Raw genomic sequence first — 25,968 nt, forward strand, 5'->3', positions numbered from 1 at the left:
GAAAAGCATTTTTTTATAAATAGAAACAAAGGTTTTTTTCAGCTTTTATTATAAGATGATGTAAAAAGTTTATTCAACAGATGTAATTTCATTACTATTTGGGGGAGGGAATCACCGACTTTTTGTGCAAACAATGCTAGCCTTCTTTTAAGCATTAAGAGCATTAACTGCTTAAGAAATGACATAAGCAATAATTCTACACCTACATCTCCCCTAAAATAATCTATTTTTTTTTCATTTTTTTTACATATGTGCACAGCTTTAGCAAATTAAAGCCCAAGAGAAATGCTGGAAACCCACTACCCAGAGGCAAGATGGGGTTTTACTGTAACTCCACAAGGAGTCAAGGAGTCTGTAATGAAGGCTGCAGTTTCCCTCTTTCCTATTATTTAACACAAAAATCAATGACTAATAACTTAATAGTGGATGACAAATCACATCTACATTACACACTATTAATTTCTATACATCACAAATATCCAATTTTAAGGCTTGAACTCATTGCCTTAGGGCTGTTCCTGAGCTTCTTTTCCCAAGGTTACTGCTCTACCAGTTGAGCCACATCTCTAATTCTACTTCCCACATTTGTGGTGATTATTTGGGGATAAGAATCTTATGGAATTTTATTCTGAGGCTGGTTTCAAGGCTCAATCCGCAGACATCAGGTTTATAGTCATGAGTCTCCTGTGATCAGTAGCTTTAGATATTTTTACTTACATGTGTTAGGTTATTTCTGGTACTTAGGATGGGTGTGCATTGCCCTTCACATGGACTGTGAGAGTTCCCATGGTGTTCATTACACTGCATACAGCTGACATTTGCTCATCATCTGATTTTAAAAATGAGAAATAGTATTTTACTGATGTTCTAATCTCAAGAAGCTATTTAAGTTTAGCTCATTGTAAATCATGTGCACATAGAAGAACCCATGTATACATTGTTTCTTTATTCAGTCAATAAACATTCTCAGTCTCTTAGAAAGTGAGATGGTTATTTTTCTTTGTTTCTCTTTTGCTTCTTCTGTGTGTATGTCTGTTTTGTGTGCCAGGAATGGGACTTGAATGCATGGCTTGGTCACTGTCCACCCTCAGCTTTTTCCATTCAAGGCTGGCACTCTACCAGGTGACACACAGATTCTACTTCCAACTTTTCATTGGGTAATTGGAGATAACTGTCATTCTTGGGTTGACTGGCTTTTAACTGTAATTCTCAGATCTCATCAACAGGTGTGAGTCACCAACCTGAGGGATGATTTATTCTTTTCTTGATCAATTCTGGGCTTGAACTTGGAGCTGGGGTGTTGTCCCTAAGCTGTCTTACTCAAGTGGTTTACCATTTTGAGCCACAGTTCCACTTCTGGATTTCTTCTGGTTCACTGGGGATGAGTTTCCTGTTCAAGCTCATTTTGATCTGTGATCCTTTGATCTCTAGCTTGTTGAGTAGCTTGGATTCTAGGCACAAGTAATACTCTTTATTTTTTTGCTTTCTGTTATTTTTGGACCTGAGAAATGACATCTACTTAATTTCTTTCTTTTGTAAACCAACTTATTGCTTGCATAGTAATTTACAGTCAAGGACTGCCCCAAGACATAGAGGTATGCTCCCACCATTTAGTTGTAAAAACAAGATCTTGTTCCAGTTTTTTTTAGGCTGAATTTACTCCAGATTCCTGATGGAGTGTGCATAGGACACATGTACCGCAAAAGTGCCATGATGGGGTTCTAGAGAGACCAATTAATTGAAAAGCTCAGACATCCTGGCTCTTCCACCCACACTGAACATTGGTAGCTCTCCAGAGAGGCAGGATAGAGCCCTCATCTCAAATGGCCTAGCCTGCCAGTGTGGCTCAAAAGGTTCTGCAGGGAAGACATGGAGATGTTGGTTCCATAGGAAATGAATGAGCTGGGAGCACTGGCTCATGGAGAGCAGGATGGCTCACTGGCATCTTTATAACCCAACCTCACACAGAGCATCGCATATGAACCAATCAGAGAGTAGCTTCTGATAGGATTTCTGAGCCACAGCAATTACACCTTGGTTGGAAGTTGCACTCCAGATTAATTCAAACAGTGGATTTAACCAAAAGTGATAGGATTAAAGGGGTGACCCACACAGCCCAGCTTCTTTTTGAAATGTGAAAAAGGATGCACCAAAGACTTCCCTTGCCCACCTTAATCCCTCCAGACCTGTCCACAAATGCTCCACTGCCCTGAGCCTGAAAAGGATTCAAAAAGATCACCTGAAGACTACAAATAGAGTTCCGAAGACTACACATAGAGCTCTGCTATAACCCAGCAATCCCACTTTTGGGCATTTTCTCAAAGAATCACAAACAAGGCTATACTAAAGCTATCAGCACAACTATGTTTATTGCGGCATTATCCACCATAGCTAAGATATAGAACAAACCCAGACGCCCCTCAGTAGATGAATGGATGAAGAAAACATGGTGTGTTTGTATGTATATATATATTTATACTTATATATATATATACATACATACATACATACACAATGGAATTCTATGCCTCCATCAGAGCAGAAACACTCAAAAGCTATATATATATATATATATATATATATATATATATGAACAGATAAGAATATGCTAAGTGAAATGAGCCCCAAGACATGGATACAGCTTTTCTTTTTTTAACAAAGTTTTTCTTTGTTATACTGTGATTTTTTTGCATGTTCTTCCCCCTATAGTATATCCCCTGTTGTCACTGTATTATGTTTTGCTTTCCTGCACAGGCCATAGAAAGGTGGGTAACATGGCAGGAATTGCCAAAACTTTTCACTCCTGTCAATACTTAAGGACTTAACTCCCAATTAAATGAAATAGATTGATTAGTTGAATCAAAAAACAAGACCCATCTATCTGTCTTCAAGAGGCACACCTTGCCCACAGAAACAAGTATCCTGACTGTGAATGGGTAGAATAAATTCTATCAAGGAAATAGTCCCCCTAAGCAGGCCAGAATAGCAATACTAATATCAGATAGAATATACTTCAAATTATAATTAGTAAGAAGAGACTAAGAAGGCCATGACATACTAATAAATGGACCTTTCCTATGGGATGATATAACAATCTTAAATACCTATACCCCAAATGAATATCCCCTTCATCAAACAGATACTACTTACCCCGTAATATACACAGATCCAAACACATTGATTTTTGGTGACTTTAACAGACCAAAGTCACCTATAGATACATCAACTCAGCAAAAATTAATCAGAGAAAACTTAGTATTAAAGAATTGCATTGACCAACTGGACTTCACAGACATCTACAGAATATCTCACCCAGCAGCATAAGAATATACATTCTTCTCAGGAACAGATGACATGATCTTGCATTGAAAGAAACTCAGATTCCTCTCCCAACTTACTTGAGCTGATTGGAAACTGGCAAAGCAGCAGTCTATAATATTAACACAAAACATTCAGTAACTTTCCTGAGTGCCAACAATGATTAGAGTGAGGCTGAAATCAGTAAAGCAACCCCATTTGTAACTGCCTCATAAAAACAAAAGCTAAGAACTTAATTAGATGTGAAGGGCCTCTATGATGAAAACTTTTAAAACCTCAATGGAAATTAAAGCACACTGAAAGAAATGAAAAAACTTATGCTCCTGCATTGGGAGGATCATCATCATGAAAATGGCAATACTACACAAAGCTATTTACAAATTCAACACAATACCCTTCAAAATCTCAACAATATTTTTTAATTACATAGAAGAAATGATCCCAAATGCTTATGGAATTACTGGAGATGTTGAATAGCAAAAGCAGTCCATAGTGGGGAAAAAACAGTGCTGGAAGAATATCAATACCAAGCCTCAAACTCTCTAACAAAGCCATACTACTACTACTACTACTACTAGTAATAGAACCCACAGACTTGTGGGTAGCCTCCAAATATTTGATAAGGGAGACAAAAATCTCAAAATACAAGAAACCAATGATGCTGGCACAATTAGCTATACATGCAGAAAACAATTAAATCCTTCTATATAACCCTGCAACAGATTAGTAACAATTAGATCAAATGGATGACCAGATACCCTGAATATATTACAGGAAGGGATAGGGAAAACACTAAGTCTCTGTGGCACAGGTCAAAACTTCCTAAAGATCCAGAATTGAAACAAATTAAAGGAAAACCAGAAAAATGGGATTGCATAAAACAAGCTTTTCTCAATACCAAAGAACCTTGCTACATGTAGACATATGACTTCTGGCTAAATGTTTTTCTATATTTGTTATACCAATTGTTTCTCTGCTGTATGTGTTCTCAGATGCAGTGAAGACTGACTTCTGATTTAGTAATTACACATTTGTTAAGTTCTATTTTCTACTGTGAGTCAGTTCTCTAATGAATAGGAATGTCATCCAGGTGACTTTCTACATTTGTGCTCATGTTTCTCTTCAAATTGACAGCCTGCTTTCTTGATGAAGGATTTTCCACATCTGTTACATTCATATGATCTCTGCTGTGTTTTCTGATATGAACTTAGTTTTGTGAAACTCTTGTTTCGAACTTTCTACATTTGTTTCTTTTGTAACAGTTCTCTTGTGGGTGTCCAATGATAAAGCCTGAGCAGTGTCTTCTGGGTGAAAGACTGCACACTGGGCTACATTCTTAAGGCTTCTCTCCTGTGTGAGTTCTTTGATGCAAACTGAGTTTTGTTTCAGGTGAGAAATTTTCCACATATATTACAGTCCAAAGGTTTCACATGAGTTGCTAAAGTGTGAATGCTAGGTGAAGGATTTGCACATATACTACATTCCTAAGGTTTCTAACCTATGTAAATTGTTATGCCTGCTGAGGTGTGAAGGTCTGTTTGAAGGTCTTTACATATGTTGCTTTCATAAGGTTTCTCTACTGTGTGTGTTCTCTGATACAAAGTGAGTTATGACTTCTGTCTGAAAGTCTGTCCAGTTTTTTACTTTCATAGGGTTTCTCATGAGTGTGTCTTCACATGAATATTAAAGTTTGACTTCTGGGTAAAGGACTTTTCACAATTCTTACATTCACAGGGTTTCTCTCCCGTGTGACTTCTCTGATGTTTAGTAAGGCCTGCCTTGTAGGTGACTTTCTACCTGTTGCATTCATAAGGTTTCTCTCCTGTGTAAACTATGATGTGAAGTGACATGTGACTGCTGCATGAAAGACTTTCCACACCTGTTGCATTCATGTTGCTCTTTGGTGTATATTCTGATGTGAAGTGAGGTGTATCTTCTGTCTGAACAACTTCCCACATTTGTTACATTCATAAGGTTTCTCTCCTGTGTGTATTCTCTGATGCAAAATGAGGGGTGACTTCCGTACAAAAGCCTTTCCACATTTATCACATTCATAAGGTTTCTCCCCAGTGTGTCTTCTCTGATGTAAAGCAAGGTTTTCTTTCTGTCCGAAAGATTTTCCACATGTGTTACATTTATAAGGTTTCTCTCCTGTGTGTACAGTGTGATGAACAGCAAGTTGTGACTTCCAGGTGAAACACTGTCCACATTCCTTACACTCATAAGGTTTCTCTCCTGTGTGAGTTCTCTGATGAAAAGTAAGGTGTATCTTCTGTCTGAATGACCTTCCACATTTGATACACTCATAAGGTTTCTCTCCTGTGTGTGTTCTCTGATGCAAAAGAAGTCTTGACTGGTGTCTGAATGACTTCCCACATTTGTTACATTCATTACATTTCTCTCCTGTGTGTATTCTCTGATGCAAAATGAAGGGTGACTTCCGCACGAAAGTCTTTCCACATTTATCACATTCAAAAAGTTTCTCCTCTGTGTGTCTTCTCTGATGTAAAACAAGACTATTTTTCTGTCTGAAAGACTTTCCACATTCCTTACACTCATAAGGTTTCTCTCCTGTGTGAGTTCTCTGATGCAAAGTGAGGTGTGTCTTCTGTCTGAACAACTTTCCACATTTGATACATTCATAAGGTTTCTCTCCTGTGTGTATTCTCTGATGCAAAAGGAGTTGTGACTTCTTTTTGAATGACTTTTCACATTTGTTACATTCATTACGTTTCTCTTTTGGGTGATTTCTATGGGTGGAAAATTGCCTATATTCCTCATATTCATAGAGTTTTTCTTCTGTTGGTGTTTGAGAATGTAAATTCAGGTCTGACATCTGAGAGGTAAATTTTGCACACTGGATATACTCATTGGAATTCTCTGGATATTTGCTCTGAGGCTTCATAAGGTCTATTTCCTGACTGAAAGATTTGTCACATGCACCACATGTGCAATGTTTCTCTCTTGTGTATCTTTTCTCATGTGTAGTGACTGTAGGTCTTAAGTTGAACAGTTTTCCACATAGACTACATTCAGGAGTTTTTCTTCCTCCCTGAAGTATTTTCTGAAAAAGAGAGCAGAGTTATAATAGCATTCTCTATATTCATTATGGTTATATTCATTCTGCCTTATGAAAAGTTACTAAACTCACTCCTTCCTCCACTGTATTACTATTTGTGACTAAGACTTCACATGGACTTTCATCTGGATTTTGCTGGCACATCTTATTCACGTCCTCCATTTCTTGGATATCTAAAATAAGTCACAGAAAAAAAGACAAAACACAAATGAGATCCAAAGATTCCTTACTGTAAAGGTAAAGACATTTTTACTCATTCTAATTATTACATATTTTAAAATATCAGAGTAGGAATTGATTGGTGATAAATATATGCTTTTCTCCATAATGTCTAAATTAAGAAAGTAATACTGATGTTTTACAATGGAAAAGAATGTTTGTGTTTCAATTTTCTTTGTTTTATAACAGAGGAAATATTTCCTCAAAATACTTACCCATGTACTGTCAGAGTAGTAAGCTGTGTACGAACTATACCCTTTAGTATTCTTGGGGTTGTTTTTCTCAATTTTTATTTTGTTTGGCATAAGGGAATAGTTATTTTTTATTTCCTTGAAATAATTTATATATTTTGTTTTATTGTTTCTCAACCATTAGGTGAGGAACAAAAATATTTTCCATTCTCAGAAACCATAATATTGTTTATATATCACTTTGCCTATCAAGTAAGCAGGAATTGTTCCTAGAAGTAAGGTTTTACACCTACATCTCTTAAGTTCTAACTTCTTACTAAGAATTATGAGGTACCTATGGGAATTTTAAACTTTCTTTGTCTTCACTGTGGATCAAAGTCTTTTTAAAATTCCTTTTCTGATATTCCTGCCTATCAGAAGCATGGAAGAACTAAGATTCTTCAGCTCATCAGCCAAATAATCATCCTCTCTAGACTAAAAGCTGCAGTTCTGAATCCCAGTGTATGTCTTCCAGCACTGATGATCTATTTTATTCATCAGGAGAACAGGCCTGGAGTACTCCTTATTTCTTCATACCTACATAGTCCTAGTTTCAAAGAAAATAAAATCTTATTTTCTACATTTCTTGTTTAATTTTTCTGTTTCAGAATGATTTCCACAAAGACAAAGAGAATTGCAAACTTTATCTCTATAGCCACAACAAATTCAGTTAGTGTCCACATGAATTCTTGATTTACTAGTCTTTAAGACAAAGGATCATCTATTTCTTTGCCACACAGGACTTAGAATTGGGAACATTATTGCTCAGAACAGTGCAAGACGAATCTACCAACAGAGCTCTGGCAAAAACATCACTACACAAGATGCTTTAACTCACTTGTGAAATTTTTGCTTGAGGCTTCTCTTATCCTTGGTTCTACTGCTTGCACCAGTTTGACGATCAAGTTAGGTTTAGGAACACAGTGCCCTGTTAATAAGAAATAATGAAGAATTATTGATCATGCTGGGTCATCTTTGCTGTAAGATTTGACCGTCTATTCACAAGGTTGCTCCTAAATCTTGTTATTTCTCAATGACTCCATGGTTGACTTTCCCCCAGCTTTGGAATTATTTTTCTTTTTGTGTGGTTTGAAATCAGCTATTTTGCTCAAGGCTAGCATTCTACCAATTAAGAGTACCAGCCCCTCTTTCACTTTTTGAGTGGTTAATTGAAAATGAGTGTCATGGGGTCTTTTCTGCCATTTCTGGCTTCAAATCAAAATCCTCAGTTCAGCTTCCTGAGTAGCTAGGATAACAGGCCAGCTCCATTGTACCTAATTGCCCGTTTTGAATTATAAATACCCATTTTAAATCTGTGGTTTCCAGATCATCTTTCCAACAGTAATATACATTATATTCTAGATTGTATAACTATTTACAATAATATGCTCAAGGTTGGGAAGATAGTCTTCTGGAATGCTACATCTAAATAACATAAATATTCATATATCTACTAAAAACAAAGCACGTGACCTTACAAGTTAATGTGACTTTTGCTCACCCAAGGACACAATGTTACGGTGGATCTCCAGCATTACATCTCTATACAGGGTCCTCTGAGCAACGTCCAGGTACTGACACTCCTCCCAGCTGAAGTCCACAGCCACATCATCAAATGACACTAGCTTCTGTAAGGACACATTTCTGTCAAGTAATTAGCCCTGAGTCATGAGAACACCAAGGCTGGAATTTCATTCGTCTACAGGTATGCATTTTATCTTATATAAAAATGTTTGGAGCTTGCTGTGTTATCTATACAGTGGGAGAAAGAATGATCAAAGTAGAAATGTTTGCCACTGTATTAACTTGGTAATTAAAATACAAGGTTTCCTGCTGGGAAGGTGGCTCAGTATTAGAGTGCTTGCCTTGCATATATGAGACTGGGTTTGATTCCTCAGCACCACATAAGCAGAAAAAGCCAGAAGTGGCTCTGTGGCTTAAGTGGTAGTGTGCTAGTCTTGAGCTGAAGAGCTCAGGGACAGCACCCATGCCGAGTTCAAACCCCACAGACAACAAAAATAAAAAAAAATAGTTTCCCTAATACATCAGAATACATTTCTAAGGAGATAATAATCTGGCATGACCACATTAAGTCTAGGTAGTAAAAGAGTATGTTTAGCTTACTTTGATAAAATTTCCTATGTATCAGGGTGACAATGAAGTAAACAAGAAATTTTTCTTGCATTTTCATATTCTGCCTCACTTAAAAAGTGCTCTCACATGGGGGCTGGGAAGGTGGCTCAGTGGTAGAGTGCTTGCCTTGCATGCATGAGGCCCTGGGTTCGATTCCTCAGCACCACATAAGCAGAGAAAGCTGGAAGTAGTGCTGTGGCTCAAGTGGTAGAGCACTATCCTTGAGCTGAAGTGCTGAGCAACAGTGCCCAGGCCCAGAGTTCAGGCACCATGACTGGCAAAAAAAATAAAATAAAATAAAACAACCAAAAAAAAAGTGCTCTCACATAAGCAAGCACAACACATTCAGAATATTATATCGAATATATACCATATTCATCAACCTACGAAAAGCAGTGTTCATGTGAATGTAAAAGAGAGTTAACAATACTCAAGAAAGTAGCTAATGACTGATTTGGACATTTTAAGATTTGACTTAGCACATAAAAATATTTTTGTTAACTGTTTCTGTTATTAAAATTTTTTACAGTAGCATTGACTTTTATTTATTCATGTTAAGTCACCTGAAATGATATCTGCTGCATTTAATGCTCATTACTGTAAATGGCTGAATAAACCCAGGGATGCCCAATATCTCATGGTTATATTCAACACAGCCTCATTACGACTCCCACAACAGTACTTTATTTTGTAAACTATAACCCACTATTACTCCCTTTTCCCCTCCCCCCCAGCTTCAAATGCACATGATAAAGAGGTTTAGTTAGGGAATGTACATGGAAAATAATAAAAACAGCTTTCCATTCACAAAATATATTCCCATACTGATTAACTCAGGCAGCTAACTGGTTTATGAAACTTTATTGAAGAAAAATAAATCAATTACTAGCAGAGCTATCAATCACTTCTCCAGTAATACCTTGCATCATTTATTCAGTGCTATATTAAGCAGTGTATTGGAAGACAGTTTAACTAATAGCCTCCTAAGATTTAAATGAAAATTAGAAAATGTTTGACACCCTATTTTGAAATACAAAGGGTGTTTGACTTCTAATTTCCATTCTCTGGAGAAGAACAGCTCACTTCTTTATTGACCTGTATAAAATACACCACATTTTCTGTTCTGCTGATACTATAAATTCAATATCAATTCTCCAGCCACATCAGTTAGGAGCATAAAGTACATGTAACCTCAAATCTCTAACAGTGGAAGGCTTCAACAAGAATGGATGCTGCTAGAATGTTGGTTCCTTTGATGTGACAACTGAGAATACAGCTCCCGCCCCCTCAGGTGGCTTCTTCATCACGTTAGAGTAGTGAGGAATGGTTTGGTTTCATAATCAGGTTAAGAGTGAATATAGGTTGGGTGGGGGTTGGGGGAAGGATGGGAAAGGATGGGAAGGGGAAACAAAGGAGGAGGCTACAATGCTTGATAAGAAATGTATTCATTATCTTGCCCATGTAATTGTAACCCCTCTGTACAGTATTTTCACAATGAAAAAAAGAAAAGCACAAAAAAAAGAAAAAAAAAGAGTGAATATAGGAAGTAGAGCTGTAGCTCAAGTGGTAGAGGGCTATCCTTAAGCTGGAGAGCTGAGGGACAGCACTCAGGCCCAGAGTTCAAGCCCCATGACTGACAAAAAAAAAAAAGTGAACATACTGGCTGTATAATACAAATGCTGAACTTTAAAAAAAAATTTGAGTCTTGGGCAACTGCTTTCTTGAAACTACAGTTTCTAAAAGCAGTTATTGTCCAAAGCTGGAAAAACTTAAGTCTACTCAGATGAGAATGTAAATGAATGGAGGGAGGGAGCTAAGTGAAAAATAAAATTTAAAAGAAAAGATGATGTCTGATAGGGGAGCAGCCAGATAAGAAATCAAAAAAGGAACAGTAGTTTCAAGTTCATTCCAGCTATAATGCAGGTTATTCTGACTTTTAGGTAGCATCACATGACATACTTTTGATTCTATTCCCGAGATACTCTGTTGTATTTGTCTCTGTCTGTTTTATTGTCCGTGCAATCTCTGGCACTAGGAGGTCATCTAGGATCGGATCACATAGCAGTGAATAAATGGATAAACAAACTTTAGAAATAGTTAAAGCAGGAGACCACTGTGACCTTAGAATATCAAGACAAATACTGTCAATATTGTTAATATTTGGATGCTAAATTCTTGTTGTAAACGCAACCTCAGGTGGTTTGTTGGGTAGGCTGTAGGAAAATGAATTGTTAAAAAAATACACCTCCATGATATGGGCTGTCATTACATAACAGAATATAAGAGAACATTATTCCTTATTAATCCATTTCAACACCATACTCTGTGCTTTTCTCCTGGCTCCTCACTATCAAAGGATCTGTCCCAAACTCTTGATTATCCAGGTGGCTGGGGAAAGACTATCTTCTTCTTACACTGGCTTTCCCAGACACAGGCACAGAGGGCCAGGGGTCCGTGGAGCAGTGGCCTCAGCCTTCTCCCCATGCAGCAGCTGATGCTTCCCCAGCCTGAAGAAATTCTAATGATTGAAATGTGGTCATAGATACCCTGATACTTCCTTCCTCTGTAAGAACTGCTACATGAACTTTTGTGAACATTGCATACCTCCTACAGTAAGAAATTTAGGTGGCAGAGGAATAAAATGTTCCTTGACTACAATTGCATTTTATCAGTCCTTTACTGAAGGATGGAGGCAAAGGGCAAAAGGCTTATGGAACATTAAAAAATGACCAAAAAAATGTGAAATATGACCACAAGCACAACAGAGTATAAAAAGGATAAAAAGTGATGCTACCTAAAACCTACAGAAGAAAATTTTAAAAGGTGAAATGAAATATAGTACTAATTTGTTTTGCAGAGGCTAAAAGGAAAGTCTTTTGATTCCCATTTTGAACCCCATTACAAAGGAAGAATGGCCAACAATCATCCTACCAATCCAGCCATGTGTGACAATACCAGTGGTGAATGCTGACTAGCACACAAAAAGGAAATATATGTGTAAAGTATTGAAAGAAAATAATCTTCAATAGATAATCCATTGGGTAGAGGAACTCTTCAGAAAATGTAGATAGGAGATATTTAAATGGAAAGATAATTCATTAATAACACATCTGCCTTTTAAGACTGTTACAAAAAATTATCCTGCTTCAAAAGAATAAGATGCCAACATGCATGTACACATAGGACAAGGTCATTAAAAGGAAATCTGTAGAACATATGTTAGGTTTTAGGTAATCTTTCTGAAATGATTCATGGAAGAAAAACTAATTTATTAAGATTCAATATACAAATGCACAAGTGTATTATACACAAAGTATTTGCACTAGGCATATGTATCAATTAATACTTTACTTGCTTGGTAAATATGAAGGCCTGAGACCAAAGAATTCTACCAAAAGAAAATAAAAAGACAATAAATTTAGGGCTGGGAACATGGCTTATAAAGAGTGCTTGCTTAGCATGCATGAAGTAATGGTTTTGATTCCTCAGTACCACATGAACAAAAAAAGCTGAATGTGGTGCTGTGGCTCAAGCAGTGAGTGCTAGACTTCAGGGAAAGAAGCTTAGAGAGAATGAATGCCCAGTTACTGAGATCAAGGAACTGTGCAAAAAAGGCCACAGAATTGTAATTTTTTAATCTTCCATTACTATTGGAAAAGTAATACTCCTCTAATTTATAAACATCAGGACAAAACATCAGCAGTACATACATATCACTGGCATTATTTCAAACTAAATGCTGTTTATAAAGTACTGAAGTATTAATTTTACGAAGACCAAAACAATGAGAGTAATTCTCAAGACAAACTTCCTAGAAAAAAATGAGATATAAAGCTAGGTTATAAACACATTACAGTTAAGTAATATATTTCTAAAAATCGATGAGTGAAATAAACACAGGGAAATTAGTATGGATATGGGAGAAATGTACATTATCACTATGTTTTATAGGCTATTAAAAGCAGTCACTTTGTTACTTCACCTTTGAACTAAAAGCAAATGCTTTTAACTATGTATGATCTATTCACAGGTATATTTTCTGGAGGGTGGGGGAAAGTCATAGAACTCCAGGGAAACAGGGAAAAAGTACAGCAGTGGAATTCATTAGACACTAATGAAAATAAACTATACAACTCATGATTAGGGAAGGGAGGGAGGAATTGTGAAAATAAGGAAAGGAAGACCCTCTGTGAAAGGGAATATACTCATTACCTGATATGTAATTGTAATCTCTCTGTATCTCTATAACAATAAATTAAATTAATTATAAAACAATCCTTCCATGTAGTTGTGCTAGCCTACACTGTTTGCTTAGTGAAGAAAATATACCAGTTAGAATAGTTACAACTATTAGAAATAAAATACAAGGCTTAATTTGAAATGTGAAATATTGGAATTGAGGGTGAATATTAATTCTATATAAACCAGTAACAATAACCTTGTTTTAGTATCAAATTAACTGTTAGTATTAAATGTTCAGGTAAGAAAAAAGCAAATCAAAACAAGTGCTCTAGCTCAAGACTGTTATCAGACCCTAGCTACTCAAGGAGGCTGAGATCTGGAAGCCAGCATTGTAGACAACTCAAATTCATTTGAAATTTTGGAGTTGAGGTTGAATATTAATTCCACATAAGCCAGTAACAGTATGTGCTGGTAAGAAAAACAAAAACAAGAGCTTCAGGAACGAGAATGTATCCTAGTTATTAAGGAGGCTGAGGTCTGGAAGCAGCCTTGGTGGACAACTCAAATTAAATAGCTAATAACAGGTTGGAGGCATGGCTTAAATGAGCGTGTCAACAGTGATTGAGGAAGCTGACTGACTGAGTTCAAGATCTAGTACTAGCACAAGAAAGCATGGTTGGGGCTTTGACACTAATTGTGACAACACAGTAAGTCCTCAGACATAAAGAGAAATGAAAATGAGTGGAGTGGGGAGAGGAGAGAAAAGGGGCAGAGAAAAGAAGAGCTGACAAGACAGTAGTGGAAAAAAGGGAAAAAGAAGGGAAGGGAAAGGAAAAGAAGAGAAGAAGGGAGGAAAGTTTCATGACATTAGACTTGACAGTGACTCCTTTGATAGGACACCAAAAGTGTTTGATACTAAACAAAATCAAATTTAGTGCATATAATTAAAACATTGTATATCAGAAGGTGTGATGAACAAGGAAGAGAAAGCATAGTATTAGTTTTTCTCTAAATAGATTACTAACCAAAGTGAATTAAAAACATAAAACAACGGGGCTGGGAAGGTGGCTCAGTGGTAGAGTGCTTGCCTTGCATGCCTGAGGCCCTGGGTTTGATTCCTGAGCACCATATAAGCAGAAAAAGCCGGAGGTGGTGCTGTGGATCAAGTGGTAGAGTGCTAGCCTTGAGCTGAAGAGCTGAGGGGCAGCACCCAGGCCCAGAGTTCACATAAAACAAAATCCTATAATTAATCATCCCCCCACAACACAAAATCTAATTTAAAAATGGAAAAAACTGAAGAGACTTTTCTAAAAAGTATACAGGTAGCTCATTAAATATAAAAAAGTTCAATGTCAATAGTTATTAGAAAAATTCAAATCAAAATGAAATATCTACTTCTTCATACACACTTTTATTAAACAAAAACAAAAAAGTTTCCAAAGTCTAACAACTGTTGAGAAAGATGTGAAAACAAAGTGAATTTTGATGCATTTCTGGCAGGAATGTAAAACAATCAACGATGGTATGGAGACTTCTAAAAGAACTAAATATAGAATTACATAGGAATATGGTCTAGGGGCTGGGAAGGTGGCTCAGTGGTAGAGCACTTGCTTGCATGCCTGAGGCCCTGGGTTCGATTCCTCAGCACCACATAAGCAAAAAAAAGAAAGAAAAAAGAAAGAAAGAAAGAAAGGAATATGGCCTAGCACTTCTATTTCTAGATTTATACCAATGGAAGTGAAAGCAGGGACTAGAACAATTATTTGGAGAATCACTACACAACAACTACTCACAATAACCAAAAGACAGAAGCCTGGAAAGAATAGATAAATGTGTTTAACAGGAAGAAAACTTTAATACATTTTACAGCAGGGATAAATCTTGAATACAATAAGCTAAATAAAATACACCAGGCATCAAGTATCAGCCATGGTATGATTTCCCTTACTGCTCTTCCATGGATCAACAAACACATAGACCCAGTAATATAATGGTTCCAAAGACTGGTAGGAGCTGTGTATTTAATGATTTTTACAGCTTCATTTATGGAAGGTAAAAAATGCTGTAGAAGGATGGAAGGCATGACCATAAAACAATGTGGCCATATGTAATGGTTTAATGTAGCCAAAAAGGATGGAATATACCTATACTCCCTGAATTTGGGATTACCAGCCAGCCTAGGCTACATAAAATTTCAAGAGCAAGCTAGACTACATAGCAAGACCTGTCTTCAAAGGGAATACAGAAAAATCAAACCATAAGAAAAATGTCAATTCTAAGAGCCACTGCAGCAAAGGAAAATTTGTAAGAAAAACTAGTTCCCAGACACAGCATTCGAAGAAAAGTAAAAAGTGAGAGACAGATGGAGGGAAGACAGGCTGGGAGAAAAAAAAATACAGAAAGAAAAATAGATACATAAAGAAAGATACAAATAAGCAAAGCTAGAGAGCAGAAAACAAAGATTGAAACAGAAAATAGTAGGGGGGTGGGGAATCCTGTGAGGACACCTTAGAAAAAAATAGAGGGATTTCTAGAAAAATCATAGACCATATCATTGCCTATAGCCTAAGTTTCAAGTAAGAAAATGACCATGAAGCAGTCCAATAAGGTATGAAGAGTAATTTAAGTACATATTGCTTACTCAGTCCTCTAAAACATTCAAAGACTTCATTAAGACAGTTCAATGTTATTCATGAGGACGGGATCTCTGACAAGTTGCTAGGGAACCTTTATCTTCCATGAGATGTCACCTCCTCTAGGTTATTGAATCACATCACAGTGTGACTACATTTTCTCACATAAGAAAAACTAGAAACAAGCTGAAGGAAATCTGCACTTAACATAGACAGAATGTCAGATTTTATTAAAATATGCTAAACTTAATAGCCATCTTTATGGGATTTATGAACATGTTCCTGAAGCTGAATCTGTTTTTCTGTTTTTAAATCTTGGACACCTTTAAGTTCATAAGATGGAATGTAATACAAAATGAGAAATAAAATGCAACTCACCAGAGAATCTTTCATTCTTTCTTGCTGTTGACAATGAACAGAAGATTCAGGAAGCATGGCTGGGAGAGAAGGCAAATGAGGTAGTCAGGAAAGAACCTGTGTGATTTTCCTGAAATTTTCCTCCTCAAAATATTATACATGGGAGGAAAGGCCTTCTTATGGGAGAAGAATTTTTTATGTATCAAGTAAAGCATCAAACTCTCCACTAAAGACAAATCCACAGTCCATTAGTTGCTAGATATTGTTAGCCCAGTAAGATTATTTCCCATAGCTAAGCATGCTCCTTCCCCTTTCCACATTGGCATGCTCCCTTCCTGGTCAACACTAGGCCCATTAAGGAAAGGCAGTTAATAATCAGCCTCCCTCCAAGCCCCCTTTACCTTGAGATGGTACTCTTCTGAGGTAGTTACCACCATATAAGGCAGCAAGAACTCCCTAGAGTGACCTTAAGGTCTGGGCAGATGCAGAGCCCCTTATCTACTATTTGGACAGCAGCCATAAATCCTAGTCCACCATGATGGATCCCTTGGTCCACATGTCCACACTGGGATCTCCACCTCCTAGCCCCTCGTTATATAGGTCACCTCAAACAATAGCCGGTACTTCTTCTCACTCTTCACTTGTGAGGTCTTGCCAGTTTCACTGCTGTCAATAAAACTTTCTTTGTTCTTTGTACCTGGATGTTTGCATGGTTTTCTGGCAAAGTCTAATATACCCTAACAGATAATACAAAAGCAATTCATTTCTCTGTTAATGTACATACAGAATTCATAAAAACTGATGTTCCTACAAAAATAATTGAATAATCAAAAAGTCACATCTTCACTAAAACTAGCTATTACTCAAACACACTTAGAGATGTATGATCTATTATTCTACTAATGCAAAGATATCCTAGGACTCCACTGAGCATTTGTATTCTAACATTCATTTACATATTTAAACACCATGGAGAACACGAATATTGTGACTCAGTATTTTTCACCTAAATTTATAGAGGGAAAATGTATACAACACATATTTTTTGTGTTATAATGTTTCAATGATGATTGTCAAATGGCACATTTCCTTGTATCCAAATACTCAGAGCATCCTCATCAGGGCAGAGAATCAAGGACAGTTATGACTCCTGGAGAGTTGTCAGATTGTCTGAAGAACTTTTGGGCTTTCAGTGACCTGGAAGGTAAATTAAAAAGGCTTAGGGACAGGCACTGGTGGCTCATGCATGTAAACCTCGCTGAATCAGGAGGCTGAGATCTAAGGATCATGGTTCAAAGACAGCCTGGGAAGGAAACCAAGTGGAATCTTATCTACAATTGACTACCAAAAACCTGGATATGGAGCTGTGGCTCAAGTGGCAGAGGATGAGTTTTGAGCCAAAAAGCTCAAGGGCATCATCCAGATTTGAGTTCAAACCCTAGGAATCACACACACACACACACACACACACACACACACACACACACACACACACACACACACACACACACACATAACACACACACACACTCGATAGATCTGTCAGACAGTGACTCTCATTTACATGCCTATGTCCCTTCAATGCACTTCCATGGAGACTGAAGGAATGCTGGGGAAGAGGGATATACCCAGTGAAGACAGTATGTGGACAGAGAAGAATAGACAGCAATGAAGGAGTGATGCTTCCTCAAGGTTTCCAGGAAGTCCATGAAATGATTATACATAAGGTGTACGATGTTCCAGGGGATCAGCAGCAGAAGAAAAGGATAACAGGGTGATATGGGGTTCTGTGCAAGCCTGAACTTGGAGAGCCTTGAGTTGCAGTGAACAATCTCCTCCTGCTGCCCTAATCCATTTGGTCATCCGTCTATTTTGCTTTCTCCTCTAAAGAAAGCCACAGGTGTTCAGTGCTGAGGAGCAGAGCCATGGAAATGGTAAAAGGGTCAGAGAACGTTGCTCAATGGGCATCATTGGCACCCACCAAAGCAGCAGGGGCTCTGAATCTACACCAGCCATCCTTCATGGCCTGCATGCAGAGGCCAAAGAGAACAGAGAGACCATAGGAAAAAATTGTGCATGTGTGCCAATTCTGGGGCTTGAACTCAAGGTCTGAGCCCCCTCCTTGATCTTTTGTTTAAGGCTAGTGATCTACCACTTGAGTGACACCTCCATTTCTGGCTTTTCAAAAGGTGGTTAATTTGAGATAAGGGCCTCACAGACTTCCCTGGCCAGGCTGGCTTTAAACCTTGATTATCAGATCTCAGCTCCCTGAGTAGCTGGGATTATAGATGTGAACCACTGGTCCCTGGCTTAGGAAGGAATCTTAATCACACTCAATCTTCTAAGTATTGATTAGTGGTATGTACTGTCACTTCTGCACAATGCAAGAATGTTTTTTCTGGTCCTGGGGCTTAAACTCTTGATCTGGGTGCTATCCATGAGTTTTTGTTCTCAAGGCTAGCACTCTACCACTTGAGCCAAAAAGCTCCACTTCCAGTTTTACAGTGGGTCATTGGAACTCAGAGTCTCACAGGGACTTTCCTGCCCAAGCGGGCTTTGAACTGTGATCCTCAGATCTCAGCCTCCTGAGTAGTGAGGATTACATGCATGAGCAACTGGTGCCCAACTAATGAAAGAATTCTGGAGACAGTAAGTAAGTGAGGAAAAATAACTGCTGTTAAAAGGTAGAGCCTGTCACAGTGCTCACACAGTAGCTACGATTACAGACATGAGCCATGGGCACCTGACATGACATGTGTATTCTTGTTTTGGATGTAGGCATATTTGTTTTAGTAAAATGTACCTTTCTCATTGGTGGCTTAGGTCTGTTTCTTAGCTACTCAACTAATTACCAAAAGGCCAGCAATGGAGCTTAGACTCAAGTGGTAGAGCATTAACCTTGAGCAAATAAACAAAACAAAACAAAAACAAACAAACAAAAAAAACAGCTTATGGAGAGTACTCAGGCCCTGAGTTCAAGCCCCAGGACCATTAGACACAGACACAGACACACAGAAACATATTGCAAATGTACTCAGAACACCACTATTCTACAAACAGAAAAACTTGGGCCCCCCCAAAAAAAATGGCTGGGAGCTGGTACCTCATACCTGTGATCCTAGCTACCCAGCAAGCTGAGATCTGAAGATTACAATTCAAAGACAACCTGGGCAGGAAAGTCCATAAGACTCTTATCTTCAATTAACCACCAGAAAACCAGAAATGGAGCTATGGCTCTAGTGGTAGAGTAGCAGTCTGGAGCCAAAGAGCCCAGGAACAGTGTTCAGATACTGAGTTCAAGCTTGGCCAGTGGTGAGCAGAAGAGCCACAAGCAAGCACATCTCCTTCAGTGAAAGGCCCTCTGGCAATCCATAAATCCAGCTAGGTCCTGCTGATCCTGTTTACTGGATTAGTTGACTGAATAACTCTATAAACAACATCCCCCCCCCCTGTGACTTACAGAGCTGCTCTGGAAGGCCCCAAGGTCTGACTGATGTGGACCCCAAGGGAGGGTTAACAACTGTTGTCTAAGCCACTCAGCTTGCAGAGATGATCAGTTCTGCCCTTTCCATTGGGCAGAGCCACTCTACACCCAGTTTTGACCCTCTTCTGCATCTTGCAGGCTCCATTCAAGGCAAAAAGTTCTGGCTAAAAATGTACAGAATACCACTGAATGAGACACTCAGCCCAAGGTTGCCATCTTCACTCAAATGAACTATAAAGCTGACTTTAATAGGTGAACTTGGTAATAAATTATCCTAGTCGTACAGACCTGGCCGCTGGAACACAGAACAAATGATTGGCCAGAGACAAGATCACAAAACTTGAATCTTGGCCATACAAACGTCTCAATCCAAATTCAGTAGTGAATATGAGACTCAAATCCAGGCACTCTCCTCACCAGACAGAGCCATGTTCTTAATCACACCTGTGGGTGTTGTTGATTCCTTGGTACAGGAATATGATGGGATGACAAAGGCCACACAAATGGAGTATTATTTGAGGGTGAGCTTTGCTAAAAGATAACAGCCCCAGCTCTGGCATTTACTAACTTGTGACATCATAGACAAGTCATTTTAATTTTTTTGCCTCTGTTTCTACATCGGTGAAATGGAGATAATCAGAGCCCCTTCCCTCATAGAAGAGCAGGTCTCCAGCAAGGTGCAGGGGCTCCTGCCTGTAATCCTAACTACTCAGGAGGCTGAGATCAGAGGATTGAAGTTCAAGGCTAAAGAGCAGCAAAGTCTGTGAGACTCTCATCTCTAATTAATCACCAGAAAACCAAAAGTAGTACAGTGGTTCGAAGTGGTAGAGAACTAGCCTTAAGCAGAAGAGCTCAGGGTCAGTGCCCAGGCACTGAGTTTAAGCCTGATAACCAAAAACAACAAAAAAAAATGAGCAGGCCGGGAGCTGGTGGCTCACGCCTGTAATCCTAGCTACTCAGGAGGCTGAGATCTGCGGATCACGGTTCAAAGCCAGCTCAGGGAAGGAAAGTTCATGAGACTCTTATCTCCAATAAACCACTAGAAAACCAGAAGTGGTGCTGTGGCTCAAGCGGGTAGAGCACTCGCCTTAAGCTGAAGATCACAAGGATAGCGCCCAAGCCCAAGGTTCAAGCCCCATGACTGACAAAAAAAAAAAAAAAGAGCAGGTTCCACTCATGAGTTTAAGATAGTATATTGAGATCAAAGCCAGCCATGGCAGCTAAATCTGAGAGATTAATCTCCAATTAACCTGTAAAAAGCCAGAAGTATAATTGTGGCTCAAGTAATAGAGGGCCAGATCTAAGCAACCTACCCACTGCCTTTGTTCCAACTTGACACAGGCCAAGCACAAAGGGTCCAACAACAGATATTTGGTGATGAGAAACTGAATGAGTGAACTTTACACCTCCTGCCAACCTTTCTTGTCCAGCCCCTCTCTGGCTGCAATGTTAATTATTCTCTCATTGTGTGAAAATAAGTATAGCATAAAACATGCTATACGAACCAAGTATACGTATACACTTCAGTGGCTTTAAGTACAATCACATTTCAAGCAACCTCACTGATATCAACTTCTAGAACTTTCTCAGTATCCCAAACTGAAATTGGGTACCTATTAATTAGCAGTACCCATCCATGCCTTTTCCCAGGCTCTGGAAACCCACCATTCTACTTCCTGAGGTTGAGAGGAGAGGATTGCAGTTCAAAGCCAGCCTGGGCAGGCAAGTCTGACACCCTTATCTCCAATTAACAAGAAAAAAATCAAAAACATAAAACAGAAATAGAGATGGTGCTCATCTGGTAGAGCACCAATTGTGAGGGGAAAAAAGCAATAAAAAATATGAGGTGGGGCTGGGGATTTAGCTCTTGGAGAAGCCTGTCCTGACAAGTACAAGGTCCTGAGTTCCATCCCCACCTCTGACTTGACAACAACAATAACAACAACAAGTAGTACACAAACTATTTATGCCCAGAGGCAAGTTTACGATAAAAGATAATCACTACCTCATCCTTCTTTATAAATATGAGCTGGGTGCTGTTGGCTCATATCTGTAATCCTTGCTGCTGCTACTCAGGATGCTGGGGATCACAGTTCAAAGCCAGCCTGGGCACAAAACTCCATGAAATTCTATCTTCAGTAAATTACTCAGAAAAAGCTGGAAATAGAGCTGTGGCTCAGTGGTAGCCTTGAGAAAAAGACTCTCATGGATATGTCCCTAGCCCTGAGATCAAGCCCCAGCATCAACAAAAACAAAATAGAATACGAGGTCCTGTGTTTAGGCAACTGCACAAGTACATACAGACACACAGACACAGAGTACAGTGCCAGCCCCAACCTGACTAACTAAATCCAAGTCTCTGGGGCTGCCTCCAGGTGGTTTGCATCTTAGCCAGCTAAGCCAGGTGCTGGTGGCCCACATCTGTTATCCTAGCTATTCAGGAGAGGCCAAGATCTGAAAATCATGGTTCAAACCAGTCTGGGCAGGAAAGTTCATGAGACTCTTATCTCCAATGAGCCACCTAAAAACCTAGAATTACAGCTGTAGCTCAAGTGGTAAAACTGAGCAAAAAAGCTCAGTTTATAGTACCCAGGCCATGATTTCAAGCCACAGCCGGCACTATAAAGTACAGAAAGACCCACCAGTTAGTAAGCAAAAGAGCACAACTGCATTCACTCCAACACCAGTCTCTCCATGGCTCATATAGGTGGAAAAGAGAGAGCATTTATTTGTGCCAGTGCTGGTGCTTGAAGTCTGGGTCTGTGTGCTATCTCATAACCTTTTCTCTCTAGGCTGATGCTCTACCACTTTAGCCACAGCTCACTTCCAAGAGAATGAAAGTTAAATTAAAAGGCTGTACATGCCCAATAATTAGATACCCTTGGGCACAATTCCAGGAAGACCAATGGTAATCTAGCTCTTAGACAAGTTCAAACCCCACAGAACCCTAGTTTCCTTACAGGTTTCTGGAATGAGAGTCCTACAAGCACCTAGAATTGCCAGCCATAGCACAGTACTCTTAAAGTCAACAAGAGTAACTTTGTGTTTCAGTTTGGTTTTATTTTGTGGACTGATCCTAGGGCTTAAACTCAGGGCCTGGATCCTGACCCTGAGCTTCTGTGCTCCTGAGACTTGAGCCATAGATCCACTTTGTGGCTTTTTGGTAGTTAATTGGAGAGCAAAGTTTCAGACTTTTCTGCCAAGGCTGTTTTTGAATCATGAGCTCAGCTCTCAGCCTCCTGAGTAGCTAGGATTACAGGCATGAGCTACTGGTGCCCAGCTAACTAATTATCTTCCTTTATTAACTAGCACTCTGGTAATCCATAAGGCCAGGGCCCACTGAGAGACCCTGGAGCTAGGCTCATACCTAGGACCCATCACCCTGAAGTGGGGGTGAGCTTCTCTAGAGGCTCCTGAACCTCCCCTCTGCCAGCTCCATTACTCCAGGATAAGGCCAGACCTGTTAATCATCCCTGCTGAGGAGAGTTTAACCCTGCCTGCAGGCCCTGGGCTAGTGTTAGCAGCCCTGGTTACCAGCTTTCCTTCAGTTCCCATATGAAGTTGGGAAAGAGGAGAGGTCTCAAAGAGAGATTCAGGCTAGGTTATCTGTGGCTCACCTCCTTTCCCCACTCCACTGCACATGCTACAGAGGCTCCCTCCATTCCCAGTTCCATTGTGGTTGTTAGGAAGCAACAGTTTCATTTAAGTCTTTGTCTTTCTTACTCTGACAACATGTATGAAATGCAGAGGGTCTGGCATATGCAAAATACAGAAGACACATAACCCACTCACACAATTCAAACACTGACAAGGGCAATTAACTGCTACAGGATGTACTTTTAGCTGCCAAGTTAACCTCAAGGTATTAACTAGAGCATTTGCTAATCTCCATTTGATTAGCCCTAGAACAAAGAGCCCTCTGTACTCAAGACACCAGAATGGCCAGAGACCAGCCAGAGACTGAGGAGAAAGGAAAAGCATCAACCTCAAAAATTCAGCCTCTTGGGCTGGAAAGGTGGCTCAGTGGTAGAGCACTTGTCTTGCATGCATGAGACCCTGGGTTCCATTCCTCAGCACCACATAAGCAAAAAGAACAAAGCTGGAAGTGGTGCTATGGATCATGTAGTAGAGTGCTAGCCTTGAGCTGAAGAGCTGAGGGACAGCACCCAGGCCCAGAGTTCAGGCCCCATGACAGGACCCCCCCCCCAACAAAAAAAATTCAGCCTCTTCCTTTGAGGCCAGCCAACAGTCAGTCAAGTCAGATCCTGATATACAAATTACCCACTTCTTATGGGACCAGGAAAAATCACATAAGCAAATCTGAAATGCCCTACTATAGGAAGCAATTTAAGTATCCATAGACTTGCTAGGAGATAAGGGAGTTGGAATGATGTGAGGGAGCAGTCAAAGCCAGGTGCCAATGGTTCACACATGCCATCCTAGCTACTCAGGAGGCTGAAATATGAGAATCCTTGTTCTAAGCCAGTGAAATCTGTACCACTTATCTCCAATGAACCACCAAAAAGCCAGAAGTGGAGCTGTGGATCAGGCGGCAGAACACGGGCCATGAGTGAAAAACACTAAAGGACAGCACCCAGGCCCTGAATTCAAGTCCCAGGATCTGAACACATGAACACACACGAACACACACACACACACACACACACACACACAGAGAAATGCAAATTTAGCCTAATGCATGTACACAGGTACAGGTACATGATTAAGTTTCAAAAAGGCAATAACAAAAATGATCACAATTTGGAATGGAAAAAATACCAAGTCCCGTCAATTCAGAGGAGAGGAGGAAGGCATGTGGCATTCTACCCTCAAGGAATTGTGCTTTGGGACATTTCGGGGGATCCTTCCACCAGGACACCTCCATATCCTGGAGAGGTAAAGGTGGCAAGTTCCTCAAGAACCAGAAACTCACCTTTCACCCTATCCAAGGCACCTGAAGCTCCAAGAGGATCTCTGCACTCACTCCCCAAGGAATCCACAGGAGCTGAGAAAAAAAATAGGAATGGGGAAAGCCAAATAGGGAGAGGGGAGCAGGGGGGCCTAGGGGCCCCTGTGCAAATGGTAAAATGCAAAAGGGACTGACCTGAGCAGAAACAACAGGATCAGGTGAGGTGGGGGGGAGGGGGATGAGGGAGGAGAGCAGAGATGAGGAGAGAACCAGTCCTACAGAAGGCATCACACCCTGGGACACAGGGTTCTCCCCAGAAAGAGAACATTGGGAGGTCAGGGGAGGAGAGAGGGCAACAGAAAGGAGGACTGACTGTAAAGCATGGAAATTTGAAATAAGAGTCCCAGACTGGCGCACCAAAGGCCCTGGGTTTTATTTCTGACTCAATTGAGTGGACACATTTTCATCCTCAATTTGCCCCATCTGGGGAAAAAAAGCGGGGAAAAGTGCAAATGTTCCCCCCTGCCGCCTCTGAGGACTCCAACAGGAGGAGAAGGAGCAAGAAGGGGCAGCAGAAAAGTATTTGGAGAAGAGGGAAAGCATTATTCCATGCTGCACCGGACCGAGGCACTCACCTGACAGCCGCTAGAAACAGCACTTTTTCTGAACCCCCCACAGGTGCCACCAAGCTGCCTCTCCTGGTACAAAGCCCACAGCCCCACATTGGGCAGGAAGACCAGGGCCACCAGTACCACCGCCTGAAAAAGCCCCTTCAGAGCCCGGCAGCCCTGCACCGCACTAGCTGTGTTGTGAGCTATCCCTGAAGCCACACTTGGGAATATAAAATATTGGAGTCTTTATTACACAGTTAACTGGCTGCAGGCCGCCCATTGTTACAAAGGCCCACAGCCCCCCAAATACACATAACACAGCTAGCAAACATGCTAAAGAGGAAAGAAATAAAAACAATACCAACAAGGCAATTCAGCTTCCATGGAGATCTGAATGACCAACTAGGGAGACACATGTGGCAAGACTTAAGCTGATCCGGGCCTAAAAAGATCAGAGCACGGGCAGATCCACCAGAAATTCCCAGTCCCAGGCACTGGACTGACAGGTTCAATAACCTATCAGCCAAGTGCTCACCCCAGGGATCCGGACACGCCCATCATCTGGCCTAAAGAGATCAGTTCACGGGGCAGAGCCACAGGAAATTCCCAGTCCCAGGCATTGGACTGACAGGTTCAATCACCTATCAGCCAAGTGCCCACCCCTGCCTCCAGGGATCCGGGCACGCCTCTCATCTGGGAGGATGGTTTTCCTCCCCCAGCATGAAGACTATATGACAGACTCTACAATCACCATGTGGCCAATATGGACAGTCAGACCTGACCTCCTTAGTCCATCCGCATGTCCACTTGGTG

The 25,968-nt window shown here is 40.0% G+C and overlaps 1 protein-coding gene across 1 annotated transcript; it reads right to left on the reverse strand.

The window, feature by feature from the left end:
* Nucleotides 1-5,206: 5,206 nt before the first annotated feature.
* Nucleotides 5,207-25,716, reverse strand: LOC138841660 (zinc finger protein 25-like). The gene is made up of 7 exons (XM_070042444.1): nt 25,691-25,716; nt 25,180-25,375; nt 16,757-16,888; nt 8,348-8,474; nt 7,685-7,774; nt 6,470-6,570; nt 5,207-6,382 (listed from the first exon to the last, which is right to left on the reverse strand). Exons 1-7 carry the CDS (start codon nt 25,714-25,716, stop codon nt 5,207-5,209), a joined length of 1,848 nt encoding a protein of 615 aa, XP_069898545.1.
* Nucleotides 25,717-25,968: the final 252 nt, after the last annotated feature.

This window comes from Dipodomys merriami, unplaced genomic scaffold (assembly GCF_024711535.1).
Source record: "Dipodomys merriami isolate MVZ:Mamm:240054 unplaced genomic scaffold, mDipMer1.0.p SCAF_325, whole genome shotgun sequence".
NCBI classification, from domain to species: Eukaryota; Metazoa; Chordata; class Mammalia; order Rodentia; family Heteromyidae; genus Dipodomys; species Dipodomys merriami.

Coding starts and splice junctions, on each gene's coding strand:
- LOC138841660 (XM_070042444.1), bottom strand. CDS start 25,716: ATGATGGGCGTGTCCGGATCCCTGGG. Junction 7,775..8,347: donor CCGTAACATTGTGTCCTTGG/GTGAGCAAAAGT, acceptor TCTTATTAACAG/GGCACTGTGTTCCTAAACCT. Junction 6,571..7,684: donor CTCAAGCAAAAATTTCACAA/GTGAGTTAAAGC, acceptor GACTTATTTTAG/ATATCCAAGAAATGGAGGAC.